This window comes from Daktulosphaira vitifoliae, unplaced genomic scaffold, assembly GCF_025091365.1.
Source record: "Daktulosphaira vitifoliae isolate Bord-2020 unplaced genomic scaffold, ASM2509136v1 Scaffold_4, whole genome shotgun sequence".
Taxonomy (NCBI): domain Eukaryota; kingdom Metazoa; phylum Arthropoda; class Insecta; order Hemiptera; family Phylloxeridae; genus Daktulosphaira; species Daktulosphaira vitifoliae.
The window spans coordinates 40607801-40633049 of record NW_026099575.1 but is presented as its reverse complement, the minus strand read 5'-3'; the positions used below and the strand labels follow the sequence as shown (position 1 = coordinate 40633049).

Sequence of the window (25249 nt, the reverse complement as noted above, 5' to 3'; positions counted from 1 at the left end):
TACACATTCCAGTATCTAAACGTCAATTCCAAATATGGTACCGTTCTGAACTACAACAAATTTTTTTTATGATCAGTAATAGTTGATAATGAGATAACGTTTTTAAATGTTTATTTAATTGATAGCTCCTATTCTTGTATTAGTACACAATATTTACATGATAAATTTTTTAAAAAATACCAGTAATTATAATATAATATTATATTATGATTGACTTAAAAATTAACCATTTGTTTCGTATAAAGGTTCGTGTGAAATCAAATCAGTAAATATACACACATATTTATAGCTTATATGTTAACTAAATATGTTTTAATGAAAATATTAAAAAGATTACTCAGTGTACAATATCTTAAAATATCGCAATACAACAGTAACTTAAAAAAAGTACATAACGAAAAACAATTTTTATTTGATGCTCAAGATAAGAATTACAACATAAAATATCAACTAACAAAGTGGAATTGCAATATTAATATTAGTTTATTAATAATCATAAATGAAAATTCTTAAAATTATTATTCTTCTTGACTATAATCATTATAAATATAAAACATTTAAATATATTTACTAGTGACATTGTTCACTAGAAAATTTAGTATTTTATTTTCATACAATAATCATATTACGAAAACAAAATTTCTAATCAAAGAGTTCATTTTATTATATAGTTTTTTAATAGATGAATAAAATAGTTAGAAGAAAATTATATTTGATATGTAATATTTTAAGGAACAGCATAACAATACGTAGAGATGTAATCTATCATAAATATTTTAAGTCCGTATTATTCAAATGTTAATAAATGTTTTAAAGTCATGATTTTTGTAATAAAACTATGGATATTTATTTTTCATATAAAATTTAATATATTTTGTAGTTTGTTTACTCAAACTATTCTTTACTTGAAATTCGATAGTCACGGTATCGGTATCTGCAGGAAAAAAAAACCTTAACATAACTTAATTAACACTTCTGAACATTTCATGTCGATTTGTACAAAAAAAAAATAAATAAAAATTCTCTAAGAAAGAAACACAACCAATGGGTAGGGTTGATATCACATTCGCGCAGGTCGTGAGAACCGGTAGAGCTATTGCTGCCATAGTATTAATTTTTCACTGGAAACGACGTGCATGGAACCACAAGAAAAAAGTGCGCGTGTCTCGTTTGCCATGGAAATGACATAGTCTATTAAAAGAAAAAAATTTAATTCACAACCACCGGTGAGTACATGAACCGTGAGAAACACTGTAGAAAGTGAAAAATAAAATAAAAAGCGCAGAAAATGTGCACGACACCTATTACCGGACATGAACCCGGATTAAATAAGTTTTTACAGTCCTCCCGTCATTTACTTCTGTTCCCTTTAAAGCAAGCACACTGACCAGCATAAATATTAGTATTTATTCAAGTGGAGGAAGGTAATCAGGTGTTCGTGAGTGACTTATATCGAGATGGTCTACTTGTCACGCGCTAACAACTTCAAACACAGTTGTGAGGGTGTTATGGTTCTTGACTAGCCTAAAAGTATTTAAAACACCATGTAAAAAAAACCATGAAACTGAGTAACTGTAGTAAACCTCATACCGTTGGACACTAAATAATTTGTTTATTTAAATACCGACTGCTTGCCAGTCATTCTCTTTTATAACTGAAAGAATTTTAACACATTTCAAAATCTTAAGTATAAAATAAAGAAAATAAAAATCTCCATATATTACTTTCGTATTTCTATTTGTAACACAAAATATTAAACAAAAACTGTCATCTTCAATATATTAATAGGTGTCAATGGACTAATATTATTATTGTTAAATTAATTTATTACTAAATTTTTATACGACTTATATGATCAATTCTTTAAATTAATTTAGCCACTAAATTACGAGCACAATTGTCATTTTATTAAAAAAATTAAATACTGTGCATCTAAAAAACAAATTTCAATATTAATTTTTCCTTTGTTTAATTTTATTTTTTCAAAACTTTACATAACAAGATTTTTTTGAGTTGTTCACTTTTAACACACGTCAAACAAATTCTCATAGACAATTACCATTAAGAGAAGACCAATGTTGTCGGTGTTCTGTTTTTTTTACGAATTCCAATTGTATACGTTTATTTGTTATATAATTATGAAACAAACATAAATATCTTTAGAATTCGTAAAATAATTAATTTTAATATATAAATTAATCTTAAATATGATCATGGCCAAAAGTCTCAGCTAAGATCATTATGCCCAGAGTAATAATTAAAAATTCAATATCAAACCATAATTTATTAATACATGCCATTTTTCTAAATAACTAAATTTTATTTAGAAATACACTAACACAATTAATATATCAGATTATCGTTATAATGTATTTGATTAAAAACAATAAAAAAAAAATCAAACGATTCTCAGAGTTTATTAATTAATAACAATGAGTGCGTCGGCGTTCACATCAAACAACGTCAAAGCACTTAAGATTTTGAGCATTTTCGTTTTAAATAGACCGCCTCGGGTGCCGATGTGATAAGCGTTCACAATAGAGATGGTAAATCATGTAAACGGTATATTGCGATGGTGGAAGGTCAGTCGTTAAAATGTGCACACCTGAGACATAGTTTAGCGTCTTTCAGTTAATTTCTTTTTAAACAATTTTTATTGTGGGCGGGGGGTTTAAATCCTGTATGTGTGTGGCGCCATAACCCGCTGTGTTACATCATGAGCGTTAGGGGTAAAAAACAGGATATTTTACATAAAATGTATTTACCATAATTGAGTGTTTCTTTTTCTTAGGAGCAATGATCTATGATTAAGATTTACGTTTTTTAATTGTTAAAATAAAAGGAATTTGTGATTGCCTGCTACCGAAAAGTGTGTAGTTTCTTAATGTTTCGGATTATATGTTAGATGCCATACATTTTCAATCAATGACTGTGCACACTTCATTAACATATATTCCACCTGAGACACATAGATGATCTGTTGAACAATGATATTTTATATTACACTGTGAGGTCCTAATAAGCTAGTGAAATGTATTGAGAATTTAACACTTCGTATTTGTTAGCAACTAAACGAAGGTTATTAATCATTCAATTGCTTCAATGTAACAATGATTGTAAAATAATTACAATTTTACCCGTGTAATTGTCAAAATAGAACTTATTTTAAATTATTACGGTTAGTCATTATAATGGCATCATTACTGATTATGGTTCGTTTGTAGTACACCTTAAAGGCACATGACTGACGCGTTCTTTTTATTATGAAGCATATTCAAAATAAAAAAACATCAATCTTTTCATACAAAAAATAATAATAATAATAGAAGATTAACCATTGATGTCACTCTAAAAAGGTGCAAAAGATAAATAATGAATTCGTAGAAACTACGAGTACTTAATACATATAAAATGAGGTATTTCATATAAAATAGTGAATACTGTTTTGTTGGACATAGATTTTTTAAATAATTCACTAGAATACAAAATAAATCAGATTAAGAATTCCAATTTATAGATTTCTTACGGTACTTAATGTAAACTATATTGTATTTATTAAACTTTAATAAATTATCATTTGAAAATTAAAGTTTAATTGATTAATAAAGCAATTTAACGAGTTCTTATAAGACATAAGACATTTTTATTTATATTATTTTCATTATCATTTTATATATACTATATTTTATAACTAGTATTTTTTTTTTAATTGTTTAATGAAAATAGTTTGTGATCTATAAATATTTTATGAAGTAAATTTAAGAAGATTAAATTTATTGTTGTACCAGCAAGTATCGAAAATATGTATAACTCCATCAATAAAACTCTATTACGATGCCTAGAGGTAATATTTTTATGAAAAACACTTATATGCAATAAAATTATGCACTGAAGAATTGATCACTGTTTAATAAAAAAATATTTAAGAAGTAAAATAAATCAAGGATATTATTTTTACACAAATGTTTTCAAACGTTAACTAATAAGAGAATAAAATGTAGAGAACTAATTTTATAGTACTACTATTCAAGTTTAACTTTTGACACTATACTTTTATTAAAATTACTTTTAATGAATTCATAACGATTTTATATTACAAGATACATTTGAAAATAATTACCAGAACCAGTAAACCAGGGAGTAAAACCGTCCCATTCTGTAGGTTTACAATAAGGCATTAAACGTAAGAAGAACAGAATCAGTGTTGTAAGTTCCATAATACTACAATTTGATCACATTTTATACTTTTGAAATCACTAATTATCTTTTATATAATGTTATATACAGTTATTGTATTTCAGATTTATAATTTGTCAAAAACAAATTATTAATTTATAAATAACACACTGTCAGTATATACTTAAAATAAAAAACAAATATATATATATATAATTTAAAAAGAAAAAATAACTAATACATAAATGTATGAGTATAGAACAACGATTTTCCAGTGGACCACAACGCGAGAGCTAATGCTGGCGGACGACCGAGAAGACTGATTACCTAAGCAATGATGAAGTCTACACAAGGTAGTATTGTGAGTACCTGCCTACTACTTTTACGAGGAAACTATCCTTATCCAAACAGTTGTATAGACCCTTGGATTTCTTGTTTCACATTTTTATAGTACACACGATACGTTTTTCGCAATAAAACTGTATACGAAAAATTCGTTTCAAATATACAGTTTAACATGAAATTCATTTGAAAAACCATAATATTACATTTATTTTATATTCAAACTAATATAAAAGTTGCAAGTAATGAATTTGGTTTTAAAAATTAATGAAAATGTTTGTAATTATCATTATAGTATACAATGAAACGTAAAGTTGGCTTCAAGAATTAATATTTCTTTAACAAACAAAAAAATTATCTTCAAAATTCTTAAGTTCTGTCAAATTTAACCCATAATTGTAAGCGTTGGAAATTTTTAATCCAAATAAAATGTTAAATAAATTTTATCGTAAAACCTTAAGTTGAATTTCAATTAAACTTAATTTAATTGAATTGTACCATATGAAGGTACATTTATCGAAAAAGCATCTTACCTTTCCATAGATTTTTCAACACATCGAAACATAACTATCGACAGCAGTACTTTACAGACAAGCCGTTTCTCCAAATACGGAAAATGAATACCTGAGGAACTCGCGTAAGAATACTGTATTGAAAAACAATAATTTTTTAAATCTCTAGACATTCAATTGTAAGCCAAGCTCGTTACAATATATTTCATTATATTTATATATCAGATTGTACAATTCAGTGTAACGTTAAAATTTTTACACATAAAAATTAACTTATGAAATGACCTACAAATTAAAGTAAATTAAGTATTGTAAACTGAATAGTAATCTAATATTAATTGATATATGAAATTTGACTAAATCAATTAACTCCAAATAAAATGTTGAAGTGTAATTTGAATGAATATTATACTTAAATTTAGAATTTCAAAGACATTTAATACTTTTCAAAAAATTGTTCTTTCATCAAAATCAAAAAATTATTTGTCAATATCATACGTACTAGATAATTTAAAGCAGAAATAATATTTCAGGTTTATAAATTAAATTATAAAACGAACATTTATGTGAATTCTAATTATTACAGGTTTATTTTCAAATTTCAAATATTAGTTATTATTATTCTACTTATTTTTAAACATTATAGTAAATCTATAATATATAGATAAACACAAAATGTGTTTTCTAGTATTCTTCACATGCATAGTGACAGTCAAATATGTAAAATAGTACATCATTAGGAGAATGACTTCATATTATTTTATTTGGAAATTAAATGTTTTATCACACTTATGTTATGAGCTATATCAATATGGCATGTATTAAAAAAATACTTGAATAACACAAAAGTAAAATTATGAAATCTGAAAATTACTACTCCGTTCAAGATCAATTTTATTTTCACAAAACGTATACAAGTAATATTTAAAAGAATACAATAAACGAATATTGATCAAGTCGTGATAACCACAGGCAATAAAATTATACGAAAATTACCTTGTATTAAATCCAACATCATAGAATCTAGAAGGTATACTGAAATCAAAATTATAATATCTGTGATGTAGGGGAAACATAGAAGCATTTACTACTACGCTACACATAAATGGTAGTTAATGTAAAGAACTCTTCTATAAATATCTCACATTAAATAACAACTCTTATGTTTCCCATAAACAAGCCATGAGACATATTTAAGACTTACCTTAGTAATATATCTACTGTTATTTGCAATAATTACACGAGTACCTATTTCAATATGACCTTAATATGATGTCGTTTGTAACATAAATTTAGATGAAACCTCTCATCAAATTTTTATTGTAAAGCTCAATAGTATGTTTTAAAATTATTTAAAGCTAATTCTATCTGTTTTCAATCGAAACTTTCTTGTTTGAGAGAGAAATATTGATTTTCATTTTACAGTTTTGTTTTAAATCCGTTATCAATGCCTGATAAATTCTTTATTTTAACTTTAAGATTTTTTTTCATAAATATATATTTTTATATTTTGTATATTTATCGTACAATACATTTTTATTTCACTAATTTTGTCTTAAAAATATTTAATTATATGAATATTATTATTGATAGTCATATGGAGGATGAGATATCTTCCAGCATAGCACTCGACTCTCACAAAAATACTAATAGTAAAAACTATACACAAATCCTCGAAGAAATTTTTTACTTAATTCCAATAGCTTTTGTATCTAATTAGGCCCCGTTAGTGTTGTCTTGAGAAACCTTACACTATTAAACTCGTACGCATAGTATACTTAGTGCTGACAGTGTTCCAAGAAGCATATAGACCATATTCGGCAACTAGTCTAAGCTCGAATTTGCCACTCTTGTTATTTTCGTGCTGTGTTTATTTATACCTGTTTGTTATTCCTTTATTTTTTGTTTTTTATATAATTCTTTTTTTATATAACGTGATACTCGCCAATGTACACATAAACATAACGGTAAAGCTGGCGTTTGTAATAGCATTGACTAAGGATATGAATTTCACATAAATTCACTATCTATTAACTGTTTCTAATAAATAAATTGTACACAATCTTTGTTTACGCAAAATAAACAAAAAAGCCTTTCAAAAATAATGAAGTCCATATTGAGCTCTAAACATTTATATATATATATATATACATATACATTTACAAAGTTATTCTTCATGTGTGTTTGTCAGCAGTGAGACCACAATCTTTGTCACGCCTGAGTCACATGAACTCCATGAATACCATCTCTGTCTTTATTGTTTGCATTGTGATAGATATATTATTATACAGTTCATTTGTTCACGTTTTTAGCCAAAATATCGGTAACCGGTTTTTTGTGTGTTTAAAATACTACTGACATATTTCATTTTATAATTTTCTTCTTAGTTTTATATGATTTTTTCATAATTTTTCATAACAACAAATATTAATTTACAAGATAATCACACTCAAGTAAATTTCAAATTTAAACTACAAAATAAAAGATTAATTTATTTTAAATTATACATGTTATGAGCAACAATTTAGTGACATTAATTGATGCCTCTATTGATGATGTATAACCTCTTTATTTCATATATATAAAATACATGTATATAGAATGTATGATTAGGGCAAACTCTCAAATTTGTTTATACAGAGTGTACATTAAGTACAAACCATAATTTATTAATACACAGAATTTTGCGTTTTTAATAGTTTTTACAAGTAAACATGACAATATTTTCTATTACCGTTTCTTGTAATAAATAAACATTTTAAAGAATAATGAATTAAAAAAGTATTACTTGTTTGTTCAATATTGGATCAAGAAGGGGTTATGGCACAAAAAATAGGGTCATTATCACATTTTGTTTGATATTTTGAAAATAAAACTATAAAATTAAGTAAAAAGACCACCTCTAAAAAAATTTTTTTATCCACGGGTGTTTTGATACATAAAACAATTATTATTAAAAATTTGCGAGTTTTCATAAAACAATTAACGCAATCTAGTAATGAACGTAATATAAGCAATAGTAAGTTCAAATAGGCAATTACCTTTACATTCATGTGCGTTTGAAGCCGTCGCTCTACTCCACGGCACATCGTTATAGAATGGTAAACACTCATTACAATCAGGTCCAGCAGTATTGTGTTCACAACGACATACTCTTCTTGTTGAACCATCAACACCAGAACTATTGACACATTCACTTGCGTGACCATTGCATTTACATCTATTGAAGAAATATAGGTATAAAATAAGAAGTCTATGTAAGTTAATAAATTATTTACCTTGCACCAACTGCAAAATCAGCAATAGCGTAGAAGTATGATCTTAAAACTTGTGGTGCTTCAAATACTTCATCTCCAAATGTATTCAAACGATCTAAAGTAATTCTTATGTCAGTTGCAGTTACCCAGTCCTAAATTATAAAACATTCAATAAAAATAATATATAACAGTCTTTTTTTTTTACAATGAAAAACTATTTTACTTAATTTTAAATTTAGTAAACTTTTTAATTTATAAGCCTATATAAATTTTTAGAATTTAGTTCAGTACCAATTTGATTTTCTGTTAATAAATAGGTGTCGTAAAATAAATTAACATGTCTTTTAGTATAATTAAAATAACAATTAATAGAGAAATTTTTAAACCCTTACACAAAAACATTTTTCATATTATTTTAAAGCTTTCAACCTTTTATAATTAATTTATAAAAACTAAAACAAAATTTAGTAAATAGTAAACGTAGTGATTTCTAATGAAATTATAAGGCTTGAATATAATTAAACATAAATGTTTGCTTTGAAAGTAAATAAAATAATATAAGTTTACTTAATTGCTTGCGTAATACGAATTGAGCGCTCAAAGCAACTATAAATATAAATATTATTGTAATATACATGACAACATTTTTTTCATAAATTATATTAAACATTACTATTAAAAAATATAGACCACAAAAATTTACATATAACTGGCATAATAATATTATTATTTACCCAAAACTCTGGCCTAGAGTCATAGAACTTTGCTGATGGTCTACCTTCTAAAGTGGAGAAAGGTACACTTCCCCCAGTCAATGGAGAAATATCAGAAAATTCAGAAGTACAAAAAGCTCTTGTTTCTTGTTCACCGATTCGTATATAATTTAAATCAGGTAGTCCATACGTGTCTCTACAGGAACCACTGTAAACATAATAATGAAATAAGATTTAGAATTTAATAAATTATATACAGAGAAGCATTCAAAGAGCATAAATGGGTATTGAAATTGTGATGTATTTCAAGCGCATAACTGTCAAAAAATTGTATTTTTATGTATAGCTTCTATCCTTTAAGATATAATGAGTAGCGAAAATTGTATTAATCTCAACACTTTATCTGCTATATGTAAACGGCCCCTTAAGTTAAAGTTATTTTCGCGTAAAACATCACAGTTTTTCATGATGTTAGAATATTTTATATCAATTTTTTTTTAATCATTCAAACCTATTTATTAAGTGAATCAGCATATTCATAAATGAGGGTAATAATAACTACCCATTTAACCCTCACTTTAACAAAAAAATGTTTAAAATTTAATCATAAATATTTTAGCTTTGATGTGAAGCTGAAAAGTTATTGGTTTTACTATGATGTGTTTTTTTTTTGTCTGTTACCCCTTTTTCTCAGCTCTCACCGAACCGATTTCTTTCAACAATACATCAAAAGATCACAAATCATATTTAATCGAAGAGACTACCCTAAAAATTGAAAAAAATTCTCTCATTCCACGTAAATGGGTAAAATCTCCGAAAAAATTACAAATTTTTATATAAACACACGATATCATTACCTTTCATTTGGTATATTTTTTTTATATATCGGACCCTTTACCTGCCCACAGGAGGGGACTTAAAATGACAACTTTTTCACAAAAAATTAATTTTTTCAACTTGACTTTTGAAAATGTTCCGGAAAGTCTGACACTTTTATATATATCTTAAATTAAAACTAATGTAATGTACTTTATTATCCAAAAAAAAAATTTCGGATTTTATTTTATCTTCACGGTGAAAATGGCTACCAAATACTATTATTGTGTGAAAATTCTCGATTTTAAACACTATCTTAAAATTTGTATCCAAGCATTTATTATTATGATGGTGATTTTAATCACTGTCAAATAATACCTGAACTTGTCTCAATTATGTCACGTTCCCACTTTGTGGGTTTTTTTTTTTAATTCTGTATTTTTTGACTACGTAAAAGCATGTTTATTATTTTTTTATAACAAAAAAAAATGTAAAAATTAATTAATAAAAATAGCTATTTTTAAAAAAAAAATTGATGGGTTGATAATAACTTTAGAACAATTACTTATCGAGATGCAAATATTTTAATATCTTAGTGAGAATATGTGAGCGGAGTATGTATTATAAATATATACTAATTCAAGCTATACTCACGCTACATATTAATACACCATCTATTAAATTATTTTTCGGTCAATAAACACTCATTAGATTTAAAATCCACACATCAATATTTTTTGTAAGAAATTGTTGTTGCTTTGAAATGTTGAAAAATATATATATATAAAATTAAAATAAATATATTATATTTTAAATTTATTTTTAGAAAAAAAAATATACATACTATTTATGCAGTCTATGTATACAAAAAATGTATCAAAAAAATTACAGATAAATGATAATTTTATCAAAATTAATAAGAGTTTATCAGTTAGATTGGTTCACTGTGTGTGTAGTATGCTCAATTAATTTTAAAAAAAATTAGCTGTAACATAAGTAAACTTACGTAAATTGATATAATTGTTTATTAAACTTTTTAAAAAAATAATAATTTGTATATTTGAAAGTAGTAACTAGCAAAAGAAGAGCGTTTATCGTAGATGATATTAATGAAAATACTTTTAATTCAATGTCTTACTGCAAAAATAATTTGACAAGTAAAATTTCATTAAAATTTTACAATTTCGTAAGTTTTAAAATAGTCTCCTACATTCGAAAACATTAATGTTATAGGTAACAATACATAATGTGATTATCATGATATTACTATGATAGTCAATTTTAAAATTAGTTATATTATTCAGCATAATATTGACGTTTTATTATTGGTCATTTTCGCATATCAGAAAATAACTATATTTTTAAATGTTGATGTGGAGAGAAGCGTCTAGCGTCTTATGCGATAAAAGAATTCCAATGAGGCTGAAAGTTCAATTCTACAAAACTGTAGTGAGACCAACTATGATATATGGTTCAAAGTGTTGTGTGGTTGATAAGAAAGTAGAACAGAGAATGAGTGTAGCGAACACGAGAATGCTTAGATGGATGAGTGGTGTGACTAGAAAAGATAGAATAAGAAACGAGCATATAAGAGGGAATATAGGTGTAGCGTCAATCGTGGATAAGATGAGAGAAAATAGACTTAGATGGTTTGGTCATGTTATGAAGAGAAAATAATCTGAAGCTGTAAGAACAGTTATAGAAATGAATGTTGAAGGAAGAAGAGGTAGAGGAAGACCAAAAAAGAGATGGAGGATGCTATTGAATACGATATAGAGACAGCTGAGCGTAAATTATGTGTGAGATCGTGTCAAGTGGAAGTTTAGGATAAGTGTGGCCGACCCTGAGTAGTTGGGATTATGGCGAGGAAGAAGAAGAATATTACCAGAAATTCCAGTGGCAATCGACATAATATAATTGTTGTTTGGTAATGTACAATTTAGCGTTTGGTTGGGTTTAAACAATATAGCGTCAAATCAATTACCTAATCTATCGGTCGTATCTTAATATACACTACATTTTAATGATACTATAAATAAATAAACTCACACATACACACATATGCATTTATAACATTGTGTCTAATGAACTATATTTTTAAATGTTAACAAATAATATTCACTGAAAAACAGCAAAGTACTTTTAATGAAACCATAAAAATAGATTTGCATGAAATAATCTTCTATTAAAACCAAAAACATAATATAATCAGAAACGTATTTTAAAATACTCCCTAACTAAAGAAAAACATATTTTACACTATTCACATTTCCTTAATAAAATATTTTATTATAAATAATGTACAAAATGTTAATATTTACTATATTTACATAATAAATTATGACATTTACACTAATTCTTAAAAGATAGATCATTATGAAAACATTCATAATAGTTTGTTATAATTAATAATAATTTATAATAATTTTATTTAAGAATAAATTATTTTGTGAAATTTTATTAAATCAATGTATCTAATTAATAAAAATCTCAAATATATTGTTTTTTTTTTTTTTTTTTTTAATGCATTTAACGATATTTTTTTCGTTTGATTTATAAAACAACTTCCATTGACAATTACCAACATTTTACATTTAACCAATATTACAAATATGTTTTATTATAAAAATTACGATATCATCATGATACATTTATTCTGCGTATTTTAAATAAATATAAAAACTGTTTCATAAACAATATATTGTTTTTAAATTCAAGAAGTTTAAGAAAAACAAAAATACATCTAATTTAGGATTTAATCCACATTCTTAAAGAAGTTGTACTAAGCATAGTAAATATTAAATGATTTTAGTAGCCGCCAATAATATGTTTTCCTCATAAATATTAAAATGCATTGCTTCCATAAATGTCTTATTAAAAATGTGTTATATCATATTATAACTGCTATTATACTTTTCTTTTTAATACTAATATTTCTGATATTCCAAATTTAATTCAATTATGTCTATATATTTAATAAATGAATATTAATTTACCTGTAGAATTGATACGGGATCCATGGCCCATCTTCTGTAGTTCTTTTATAAATGGCAAAACTTTCGGGTCTTGATGAGTAAAACAACAGTCTAATATATGTGATGTCAAAGGCTTTACCTGGAAAACGTCATAAAAGATTTGTTTATTAAAATTAAATAAATATTGATATTACCTACTGTAAAGATTATATTAACCAATCAAATAATTCAATAACTCAGAATAAAAATATTACAATTGTTATAAATAGATATGAAATAATATAATATTTTTTATTAAAAACCTTAATAACCTTTTAATACTTAAAAAATATTAGTGTATACTTATAGATAATAATTCTTGAAAGAGTATTATTTTATTTCTTTAATTAATATACTTGAAAAATAGTAAATAATATTTTGAGGCTGTACTGAAAGAAACTTCGACGTTAAAATATGTTTAACTGATTTCAGTAATACAAGTGTACATTAACTAAGAATAATATTTACCTAGAACTTATATATACAAATAGGTTTCTTCATCTTTGTCGTGTACACAAAACTATCCTTATCCTCAACTACAACAGCAGCAATTGCAATTGTGTTATAGGTCATTTGGATGTAGTCGAAGTACGTAGAATCGGACTCACGACATTATATCCGATACAACCCAAATACATTTACATACATTATATTGAAGACACTACACTACAGGGTGCGATAAATCTTTTTTGCGATTTCATAGGAGTCACTTCTTATTAACTAAATGTTTAAAGTCTTTATTCTCAAAATAAGGTTCACTGTTATAATAAACTAAAATGTTATGTTTAAATCAGTCATAATTCAAAATAAATTTGTTGATTTGTCGCCCTTGTAAATGATATTACCACTCGAATGAGTAATACATAAAATTAACACATAATGTAAAACTGTCAACGACGTTCCATAAAAAATCGCAATTTTCCTTTGTGCCGACGAATTTCTTTGTTAACTCAAGAGTGAAATAATTCACTACTGTTTCGTACTTAATTTTATTTACACATTATATGCGTAGCATTAGAGACACGTTTACTCACATACTATTATAAACAAAAAATTACGAACAGATATTTCAGGTATACAAAATGTATAGACAAAATGTTAATGTTTAGTTAACAAAACTGATAATTATTAAATTTTGTAAAATTATTATGTAATTGTAATTTTTTAAGTTATAAGGCAAGTAAATAAAAAATATATATGGTTGCAAGGAAATATCAACTGCCTAAACTTATCATAAAATATTACCAAAAGCAAAGGTAATTTAAAACATTCAGTATTTTTCTAAATAAAAAATATTTTTTTGCTATATAATTAGTATAAGAAAATAAATTGTTCCAAGTTAGACTTTGAATGAACTATGCACAAGATAATTCATCTATAGGTAGCACAACAAAAATAAAGTCGTACGAGTCGCTTCATAAAGATACATTGACGGCATGTAGATAATTGCAAACTGATGTGTACCATTATAGCATAAAATTTTGTAAACCATCGTTATAAAACGATTAAAAAGGAGTTATACTCAGTCTTGTGGGCGAACAAAAATAAAAAAGTAGTGTATTTATATTATGGTCATCCTACAGAAATGACAAAACGTCTGGCTGTAATTTATTTGTCTGATTTTGAGCCAAACTTAACTAAAATATAAAGATATAAATAATCTGAGTAATGTTTGTATATCAATCGATTACGATTATAAATACTGGATTGATTTGTTATATAATAAAATTATTCATTCTTAACGAAATTGTACAAAAATTCAAACTAAAAACGAATAGTTTAATCTTATTATAACGATATGCTTTTACAAAAGGTTAATTTGGTAAATTTAAATAATCATTTAAACATCGCAATTATTTTCAGATATAAACTGTTCGTCTACGTCATGTCATGATATAACATTTTTTTTATTTTGATAGATCATTAATGATCTTATAATATTATGTTAAGCTTATTGAAAATTGATTTTAAATTATAATTACCCAATTTATAAAACCATAAATTCTACTTATATACTACAATGTAGCTATATAATATCTTAATTTATTATGTCTACGTTTTTTAGGTAGGCATTAAAAATATGATAGTATATACATTTAGTCTTTACTAATTCGCAGATTTATTTTTTATTTTGATATAATAATGAATTAACAAATCTTTAATCAATTCTATTAATCTATAAATTCTATAATATCTATTAATTCTATTTATAACACTGTTGAAATATTTTTTAAGTTCTATGCGAAGTTGAGAAGGTATGGGTTAAGTTTTATTTATTTGTCCATGAATATTCTCAGCTCCCACTGAACCAATTTTAATGATAAATACGTCAAATAAACCCGATTATAATCTTGATAAACCTATTTTCGTCAAAAATTAATAAAAAAAAACGCTTTAATTTTAGAAATTTAGAAAAATATATCAAAATTATACTACTGTAAATAATGACCCTTTCCGGTTTTTTCCTGGATTATAAAACGGGTATAAAAATTTTTGAAAACACAGATCTTAATGAAGTTTAAATAGAGTAAAATCGAGTAAAATAGAGAAAATAAGTTTTTTTTTGTACATATTTCATGAAATTCAATATAAACCTGAGTAATGAAAAAAATTGAAAGTAATCACCCACGATTGTACATATTTTTTTCAATTCAAGTTTTAATAATGTTCCGAAAGATCTTCGTTTTTTTAACCGGTATCAAATCAAAGCTATTGAAAGAATATTAAATTAATTTTCTTAAATATACTTTAATTTTTATAAATTATACTTATGTAATTTAAAGTAAATATGTGCAAATTAGAATCTTTTAATACCGTTTTCGTTTTTTTATACATTCTATTCACGTAACAAACTGTTAAAATGGAAATTTTGCTGTCGATATGATTTTATATCAATTTAATAGTCCAGAGGTCATTACTTGCCTGTTTCCTGTTTTATATTTTATCTGGATACTAAACGTTTATTTCATCGTCGAATAAAATGTATTATTTCTCTAAAAGTGTGTAATATTTTAACATCTTTGTGAAAATAATTAAAATTAGAAGTAAAGTAAATAATAATAATAATAATAATACTATGAATTACTAATATTAAAGCTCAAAGTGTTAAATATTAAAAAAATAATACTAAAAGATGCTTGAGCGAACTTAATAATTTAAAATAAAAGTATCAGAAAAAGTGTTATATAGTAATCATTATTTTAAAGTTTTTGAAAAATACAGAAAAATATATACAAATAATAGTATAGTATCTAGTATAAGAGACATTTTTTTCTACAGCTAATTTTGGTAGATAAATTATTTTATTCATTAGCTCAAATAATCGATACTTTTTTCCAAATACCTCATTAATGAACATGTAACTATTTTATTTAATAGTTTTTATTCAAATAAAAACCGAAACTTGTATAAAATATCTCATGAAAATCAGTTTCTTATAGTAATGTTAACACGAAAACTTAATTATCTGAGCTCCACCTTCGTAGTTGCATGAGACGATTGTTGTCAGTTTTGACAACCTATTACTATCGGTTACGAGTTAACCAATTTTTGTTTTTGTGGCGATGATTAATATAAGTCTCAGTTGATCCACTATACTCTAGATTGGTGTGCGCATAGGCCTATATATAAGTCTATAACAACGATGAACATCTAAGTAAATATATACGCGTTATGAGTCAATTATGAATAAAACAGATCATGTGAATCAGCGGAAAAAGGTCAACCCACATATTGATGATATTAATGTTCATGAACATATATTAAATGATCTAAATATATTATAAATAAATACTCCTATACAAAAACTAGTATACTAACACTTTTTAAGCTCTAAGGCCTTTTGAAAATAACTTTATACAAACACGCTTTTGAACGTTAAGATTAGAAATCTTTATAGAAATGAAGATGACAACAAATAGAGTACTCAAGTAATAAAGTTTTAATTTATTATATATATTATACAAATGTATTTATTTATTTTTTCGCATTTTACTGCTCATTGAGGGCGATTGCAACCTCCCCTTAGGGAAAATTTTTTAACCATGTATACTAAGGGATGAGTGGAGTGTTACCGACTCGGCCACATGATTCCATCTAAAATGTATTTATGTTTCATAAAACAAAATTTAATTCCAGTCTCGTTCACGACACCAAGTTATATTTATGTGTGTACATAAGGTGATTTGTGATTTGCAAACAAGAATCCAGTCTTATAAAGATGTGTGATTAGTAAATAAATAACGATTTATTTTAACTTCTTAACTGGTCGCTCATTCTATTTTTTTTTTTTTTATGAAATCGATAAAAAAATTGAAAGTTATAAATGCAATAAAATATATCTAAAAGAATATTGATCCTTCACATAGACGAATATTTTGAAAATATATATTACTTATGAGTTTTATATAAGACAAATTTTAATGATTAATGTTCAATGAATATCTAAACATACAAATTGTGTTAAGAATCACAAATTAACAAACTAAAAGTCGCAACTAATCTTAATTCTAGTTTTAATATTTAACATATCAATTTAATGTTTCTATTAACTGAAATTTAAATTTTATCGACCACTCAATATATTATAAGTGGTAACATATCGCGAGCTAATCATTATCATGTTAAATGAGCTAATGAACAACTTGTTTATTTTAATTGAATATTTAAAACAATTATTATTAAACAAATTAGAAACATAATTTTTATTACTAACCAAAATGTAGTGTTAGATTGACTTGATTAGGATATTGCACATTTTCAAACATGGTTTCTGATTGCCACCATGTTCGATTCGCGTAACTACTAAAATCTGTCATATAATATGGAGGATGCGACGTTGGTGTACAGATATCACAAGTTTTTTTCGTTACTTGACTGCCAGACTGGACGCAAAACTCCATAGGACCATTTTGACCACATGTATTAGTTGCTTCCACTTGAAGATTAAATGCAGCATTTTCAAAACTTGGTATACAACGCTATGAAAAATAAATTAAGTATTACTATACAATATAAAAATTGAGTTGTCATCAGGATTTGAAGTTAAAAAAAAATTACTGTTAAATGATTTACATTGTTACAACGTTTTTTTTTTCAAAGACGTTTATTGTTACAGTTATTTTAAATGTTTGAAAAATTATTCATTAGTGACGTTTTCTATATAAACGTTACTTAGTACATAGAGTTTTATATAACTTTATAACGTTTTATACACGTTATAAAGTTGTAACGATGTTTCATATACTTATTAAACTTATATTATAATATAGTATTTATTTATTGATACGTTTTTTACATGACTATTGTTGCATAATTGTAAATAAAAGGTAATTTAAAAATTGGAAAAACCTATGATTTGTGCATGATATTTTAGTTATTCACTAAAGACTGATTTATGTATATTAAATATGACACATGTTAAAGCATTCAAAAATGTATAGCAGCAAAGAATATTTTAGATTTTTAATACCAAACAAGATTTCTTTAATAAAATGCAAATAGTATTTTTGTTTTAATGATATATCGTTTAAATTTTATATGATTCCAGTAAATTTAACAAAAAATCATTGAAACCGATTATTTTAATATTTTTTATAATGTTAGACATTATCATATAACTGAAGTTGTAAAAATAAGTGGTGCAATTGACACGTGTTCATTTATTTTTGAACATTTAATATTTTATAAAAACCTAATGATTATACGTTTGTGTAAAATATAATAAATATTGCACATTCCTCTTAAAATCAATTTAATGTGACTATAAGGTTAATAATATTATTTGAAGCAATATTAAGATCAATATATAATATAATATAAATTACCAAAACAATAACCAATTATATTTTGTTCAATATTTAAGGAGATTCTTTTACTATGAAACATTTATTTAGTAAAAACTTAAAATAATATTAAAGATTTTTTTATTGGGATCTTCAGTTCAATCATGAAATATTTTTTATATTCAACATATAAGGGTGTCAATTTTTTTTTCAGACTGTAAAATACATTATTAACTAGTTTATTTATTAGATAATGATCAAATTAGAAAAATTAACTATTCAATAACAAGTTTTAGACCTAGTATTTCAGAAATTATTAACAATTAAAATACTGATTGGTGGTAAGACGTGGGTGCTTCCGTTTTTATCGCTAAACATTTCTCAGCCTCCTCTCTTTTTTCTGCCAACTAGATATAAAATTGTTAATAATTTCCGAAATACTGGTTTAAAAGTCATTATCGACCAAGAATTTTCTTAATTAGATTATTATCTAATAAATAAATAAATTATGAATGTTGCTATTTGAAAAAACAAAGTTGATACCCTTATAAGTTAAAAGAAATAAACATAAAGAATATTTTAACACTTATAAATCGAGAATAAATACTGCTTAATTAGTAAACAAAATTATTAATATAAATTTACTTTTTGATTAATTAAGTGTTTCTTGATAAAAAAAATTATTCGGAATTTAATCTTTTGAAAATTTGCACTGTACATTTATTATTAAATGTAATTTCCATAATTTTTGCAGTCGTTTAGAGCAAAAAATGCACGTATCTAATGAATTGACGTCAGTATTACTTCTTAATTATTTTAGAAAATATTCAGTCTTTGTCTCTTTTAAAAAATACAAAACGAGAACATGTTTCCATTTTTCATTTAGAGATATATTTTATTTACACATGCGTAATATGTATATTTAAATAAATATAATATATTTAATACAACGTTTCATAGTAGTAATTCAAATGTTGATGAAGTCTGACGTATAACAAAAAAGAATGCGATAATGATGAAACCAAATTAAACTCCCCCCACAGATGTTGTTAAAATAGAAAATGCACCAAGTTTATCCATTTAAATACTTCTAACAGGATTTATCTTGTCGTTTTCAATAAAATAAATGCTTTCCGCTGTCCAGTTTCTTTTCACGGTCCGACTACCAAGATTGTACCTCCTAAGAAACACTGCATTGTGATGATATGGACTCTCAAACTCTGTACGCATAGTATTATTGTACATACTTACATTATTGTATATTCTCTCTTTATATAGACATTATACAAACTAGTAATTATTATTACGCTAAAAGGGTCTCTGGTGTACGTAACTCAGCATGCAGTTACTACGACTTCTGTATAAAATTAGATCCGACCCGAAACATGCACTAAAGCAGATGTCACGAAACCTATGCGCAGAGCTTAACATTTAATTTTACACTATCCTTTTCCTCAAACATGTTCTTACTAGCTTATATTATACGATAGGTTATACCTAACACGCACTAGTTCTGTTATAAGGAGGCAACGAATATTGTTAAAAAACAAGCAGTGTCAGTTAAAACTATCTGCTTATTTGACGTTTAAATTGTTTCTATCAGAGAAAGAATTCGTTATTTTGTTAAAATACATAAGATTTCTTATCCCAAGTTGCATCGTTATAATCAGCTAAAAGCTTTTCAAAAACTATAAGGTAACTAAAATTATCCATGATAAATAATTTCTATGAAATAAAGACTGTCGATTGTGTGTAAAATCGATTTTGTGTCCTGAGATGTGGGAAAAGTAAATGATAAAACCAGTTTGTAGACCAAATAAACAAGAGTGTCTAATAAGCCGTGGGTGTCTCGTTAAAAAACAATTGTTAAAAATAAACGAACAAATATTATATCTCAATGTAAACACTATGATACATATATTTTAAAATACATAGGTATTTCAAATACCTATTTCAAAATTGTATATAAGGTGTTCCACTAGATTTTGACAAATGTACATAGTTTTTTATGGCAATTTGTTAAAACCGCGTGAGATGTTTTTTATTTAAAATTTTAATAATATACGTATGTATAAATATATGTTATTTTATTTTTCATAAACCACTTGATTTATCGAAAAATAAAATAATATTGATAATTTTTTTCGTTTCTTTAGGTTTTTCTCAAATTATTAATCATGAAGTATTTTATATTGTATTCATTCCCTATGCCTTATAAAAGTGTTATTTTTTTTTAAAGGACTACATACATACTTAACTGGCTTATTTAATAAATAATCTAATTAAAAAAATGACTGGTCGATAAACTTTAAATCAGTATTTCGGAAATTATTAACATTTTATAATGACAGTTGGAGGTAAGACGCGGATGTTATTTATCAATAGTTTCTTCTACTGATGGGAAATATCGAATTGTAACTATCGAACTATTCGATAGTTGTCCACTATTTGAACTATTCGAATAGTAAAAATATTCAATAGTTATACAATAATTTTTTTAATAGTTTATGCTAAAAATAAACTATTTGATAGCTTAAAATATTAAAAATTGCTCATCACTAGTTTCTTTCTTCTGACTAGGGAAAATACAAATAATTTTTTTAAAAAATAAATTGAAATTATAACGATCCGAACAAATAGATGAATTATTTATTAAAAAGTGTAAATTTATTTCTAGGTAAACGAACCTATTATTACGTAAAGTATTATCCATAAAGTTCTAAGAAATTTATTTAATGCAATATCATATCCACATTATAATAGCAACGAAAACGATAACAAGGTAACTGAATGACTGTGAGGTCATTCTCGATTCCATACATGTGCACGAAATAAAATATAAATTCAATTAATTGGTGTTTTTAATAATTAAATCCATAATAAATAATTATTATTGATTTAAAAATATTCTCAATTAACATCGTCATCATTGAAACTCGTGAATATTAATTTTTTAAAACTTAATCCTTTTGGTATTCATGAACCTAACTTATTATCTGTTATTATAGTCACGAAATTTTTGTTCAAACCAAAAGTAATAATTTTTTGTAAACCTAAATATGAGTAATTCTAGAGACAATAGATTTACTATACCGTAGGCTCACGGCTTGTACTTCTAGGAATTCCAAAGAAAAAGGTCGTTCAACAAAAGATCATTCCGATATCCTCTCCTTGAGAAAAAAAATTTCAATACAACAAATGAATCAAACGGCTTAATCCACAGGTTTGGGGTCAAAAACATGAATGTATTTCTATTATTTGCTCAAAACAAAAACCAGAACAGCTGCAGTTAGTAATGTAACAAAAAAATATTCTATTCATTTTAATATTCTAATTTATTTTTTAAAGTAAAAACAACCTAATGATATATTGTATATGCAATCAAAAGGTCCCCGATCAAATAAAACTCTATATAATTACTGTACATTTTTCCATCAAGTATGAATTTAGCTACTTCTAAATATAACTGTAAGAGTGATTAAACTCGAAATCATAAATTTGATTAATTGTATGTTGGATACTCATGCCCATTTTATAATAATAAAAAAGAATATATTCGAAAAAGAGTATTACAATAATATTACACGTCTTAAAAAAAAAACAATTCATTCATAAAATAATTTTACAAATATTAGACCGTTCTATTTAGTCAATTTGTTAATAAGAAGAATTTTGCAGAGTAGTAGAAAAAATTAAACTTAAAAATAAGTAACACGATGTATTAAATAAATTTTATGTAATTTTTTTTATCGGGTAAAATTTGTTTTTATTTATTTATTGTGAGATTTAAGTTCCGTTTATTTTTCACGGCAATATTCAAGTAAAATTTTAATTATTATATTAAAAAAATAAATTTTGAATTATTTTGTTTAGAAAACTAATAATGAAACCTTACAATATAAAATTGTTAGCTTAATAAAAACTTATATTCTTTAAATACATTCAAAACTATTCACAGGATATAATTATACATTAAATGTGTCATAAAATTGAAGGACTTGATGCAAAAACCAAATAAGTCCATTATTTTTTTTTAATTTTCTAGTTAAAGCAATTTAATCAAAATGTTATTCTAAACTAAACATCTTCACAAGTAATAAAAGTATATAACGACGCTTTTTTGTACTGAATTACACAAAAAAATGATATTTATTTAAAATAAACATAAAATTATTTCCCGAAAAAGATCTGGTTCTTACACCAGCCTTTCAATATGATTGTTTACCTGAGGGTTGTTATGCTCATCGTAGCAGTGATTACCGCCAGTGTTATCAATTTGTTTAGAACTAGTTACGGGCTGCACATCAGAATCTCCGGTAGTGATTGCTAAAGCCGTCAAGAGTGTTGCTAATAAAACAAGAAGTCTATGTCGACGGTGCGTCATGTTTGGAAAATACGACGGCAAAACTGTCATTAACTAATAGTTTAAAAAATGACTATCCGCGCGTTAACCACTAGTCACTACAAAAACACATAATTCGGTTTGATTGAACACTGACCACTAAAAAATGAACGTTAACACTATGGAAAAAAGATGACGCAAAGGGAATAATTTTGTCTGTTGTTCTCTTGACGGTCACCAAACGAGCAGGCAACCACAACGCATGTGGCGGCCAAATGTTCTGCTGGGCTACTAAAGACAGACGGGAGGAGAGTCGGAAACGACCAGACGGAACACGTGAACACCAACGGACCGCCGGACGAGCACTATACTCGTGTAGTAGATCATCACTACGGGATGCTGTTGCAGGCGCTCCTATCAGCCGAATGCCCCAACAATTTCGTTTTATTTTTATTTCCTTTATTATTGTGGTGTATTCTTTGTGGACCATCGTAAGGACCAATATTTCAAAAACGGCAACGATATTTAAATTTCTTGTTTACAATAGTAAGGTTTTTGGAAAATATCTACGTGAAAATCCAAATTCAATGAGCTATTTGGAATTTCAAAAACAATTTTTACCAAATGTTATCATCAATTTATTCGTTAGGCTACAAATACAAAAGAGTTTTTCTCCATTCCGCTTGTGATAAAAATCACTGTATAAAATATGCAGTGATTTTTACTCTACTCCAAATTATGGAGTAATGAACAGCGCCGAATAAAAACAAAAGAGTATAATGAGAATTGTTGTTGAGAGAATTTCTAAGATCTAACCCAACATTTCAAAATTGTATATAATTTAACACAAAAATTATACTCTGAATTACAACTTCGGTATCTATGAATTCCGTATAGTGTTGTCTCATTAACATTGCCTGTTAGACTAACTTCTAATTACAGGGCCTAATCATGCGACTTGGGTGATAAAAAAAAATTTATACTCTCCCCTTGAGGTTTTTCTATTCTGTTATTTAAAAAATCATAATACGGTCAGAATTAAAATAACGATTTATAAAGTTTTTTTATTTGATAGAAACTGTATTATCAACGAATACAAAAGAACAGAAAAAATACCGATTTAGGAAAAAACTATTAAAATATATCATTGAGGTTGAAAAATTTATGGTCAGTGGAACCCAACAATATCTTATACTTGTACACTCTCTAAGACAGTAATAATAATCGTAATACTCAAAAGGTAAAGGTTTGTAAGGTAAAGCATTGGCGTAATAATATTATGAATGTTTAATAGATATTCGTAATAACAGAGGAACAGCCACTTCAGAATTGTATACGTATTCTAATAACATGTTATTACTAGGGTGGGTATCTTTTATAGTTCAATTTTTTCAATTAAAACGTGCGTCCAGTAGATATACATTCTTAAGCATAAAATATATTCGTAAACATAAAACTAACTTAAGAGGTTATTTTGACATTGACCATACATGTTTGTACTTATGGTATTGTAAGGAACCGTAAATCAAAGTCCCAATGCTTGCAACAAATGCATAAAGTATTTAAAAATTATTTCCTTCGGTTTTCTAAGTTTTTTCTAAATTTATTTTGAATCGTGCAAAACAATCATATTTAAATTTTACTTATGTCGTAGCTTTATCGTAGAGCTACAACTCTGCGTAAAATACATAACGGAAAGAAATATCACTGAATTAAGTAATTTTATGTTTAAAATTACACTCGCGTGACAGCATCGTTTAAAAAAACTTTCATTCTGTAAAAGTAAGAAATATACATTTACAATTTGACGTTCTAACCGTTAAAAATTACTCATGTTAAAGTATTTACACACTACCACGTGTTAATGTAAGATGAGTTAAAAAAAAAAAAAAAATTGGGATGGTCAAATTTCGCGGAGGAAGAAGTAAGATTTAAATAATGTTCAATACCACCTGCCTACGCACATTTTCTACCTGAATCGCACATGATGGATATTACTATACCTTAACATAAAGTAGTGGGGTTTCAATTATTGGTTTCATTCATGCAATATTAGTAGGGTATCCATTCATCAACATTATCAGTCTCGTGTCTAACATTTGATAAGTTAAGAAATATGCGATTATAATATGTTACGGACTTGATTTTACCGGAAAATATAATCTCATTTAAACGACCAAATTATCTATTTAATTATCTTTATTAGCACAATGGAAAAGTTTATACGCTTGAAAATAAAATTATCATATTCCAATACAACGATTGATTGAAATAGTAATTTGAAAAACTACAAT

The 25249-nt window shown here is 25.8% G+C and overlaps 1 protein-coding gene across 6 annotated transcripts; it reads right to left on the bottom strand.

Moving 5' to 3' along the window:
* On the bottom strand, positions 1–23334 carry LOC126906307 (laminin subunit gamma-1-like). 6 transcript variants are annotated; one of them, XM_050686843.1, is made up of 7 exons: positions 22839–23334; positions 17545–17809; positions 12813–12930; positions 9022–9208; positions 8309–8439; positions 8072–8250; positions 1–50 (listed from the first exon to the last, which is right to left on the bottom strand). In XM_050686843.1, the coding sequence occupies exons 1-7, from the start codon at positions 23025–23027 to the stop codon at positions 16–18; spliced, it is 1104 nt and encodes a 367-aa protein (XP_050542800.1). In that variant the 5' UTR covers positions 23028–23334; the 3' UTR covers positions 1–15. The 6 variants fall into 6 exon arrangements, with proteins under 6 accessions (XP_050542800.1, XP_050542798.1, XP_050542797.1 ...); XM_050686841.1 differs by lacking the exon at positions 1–50 and adding an exon at positions 822–934; XM_050686840.1 differs by lacking the exon at positions 1–50 and adding an exon at positions 1079–1191.
* Positions 23335–25249: the final 1915 nt, after the last annotated feature.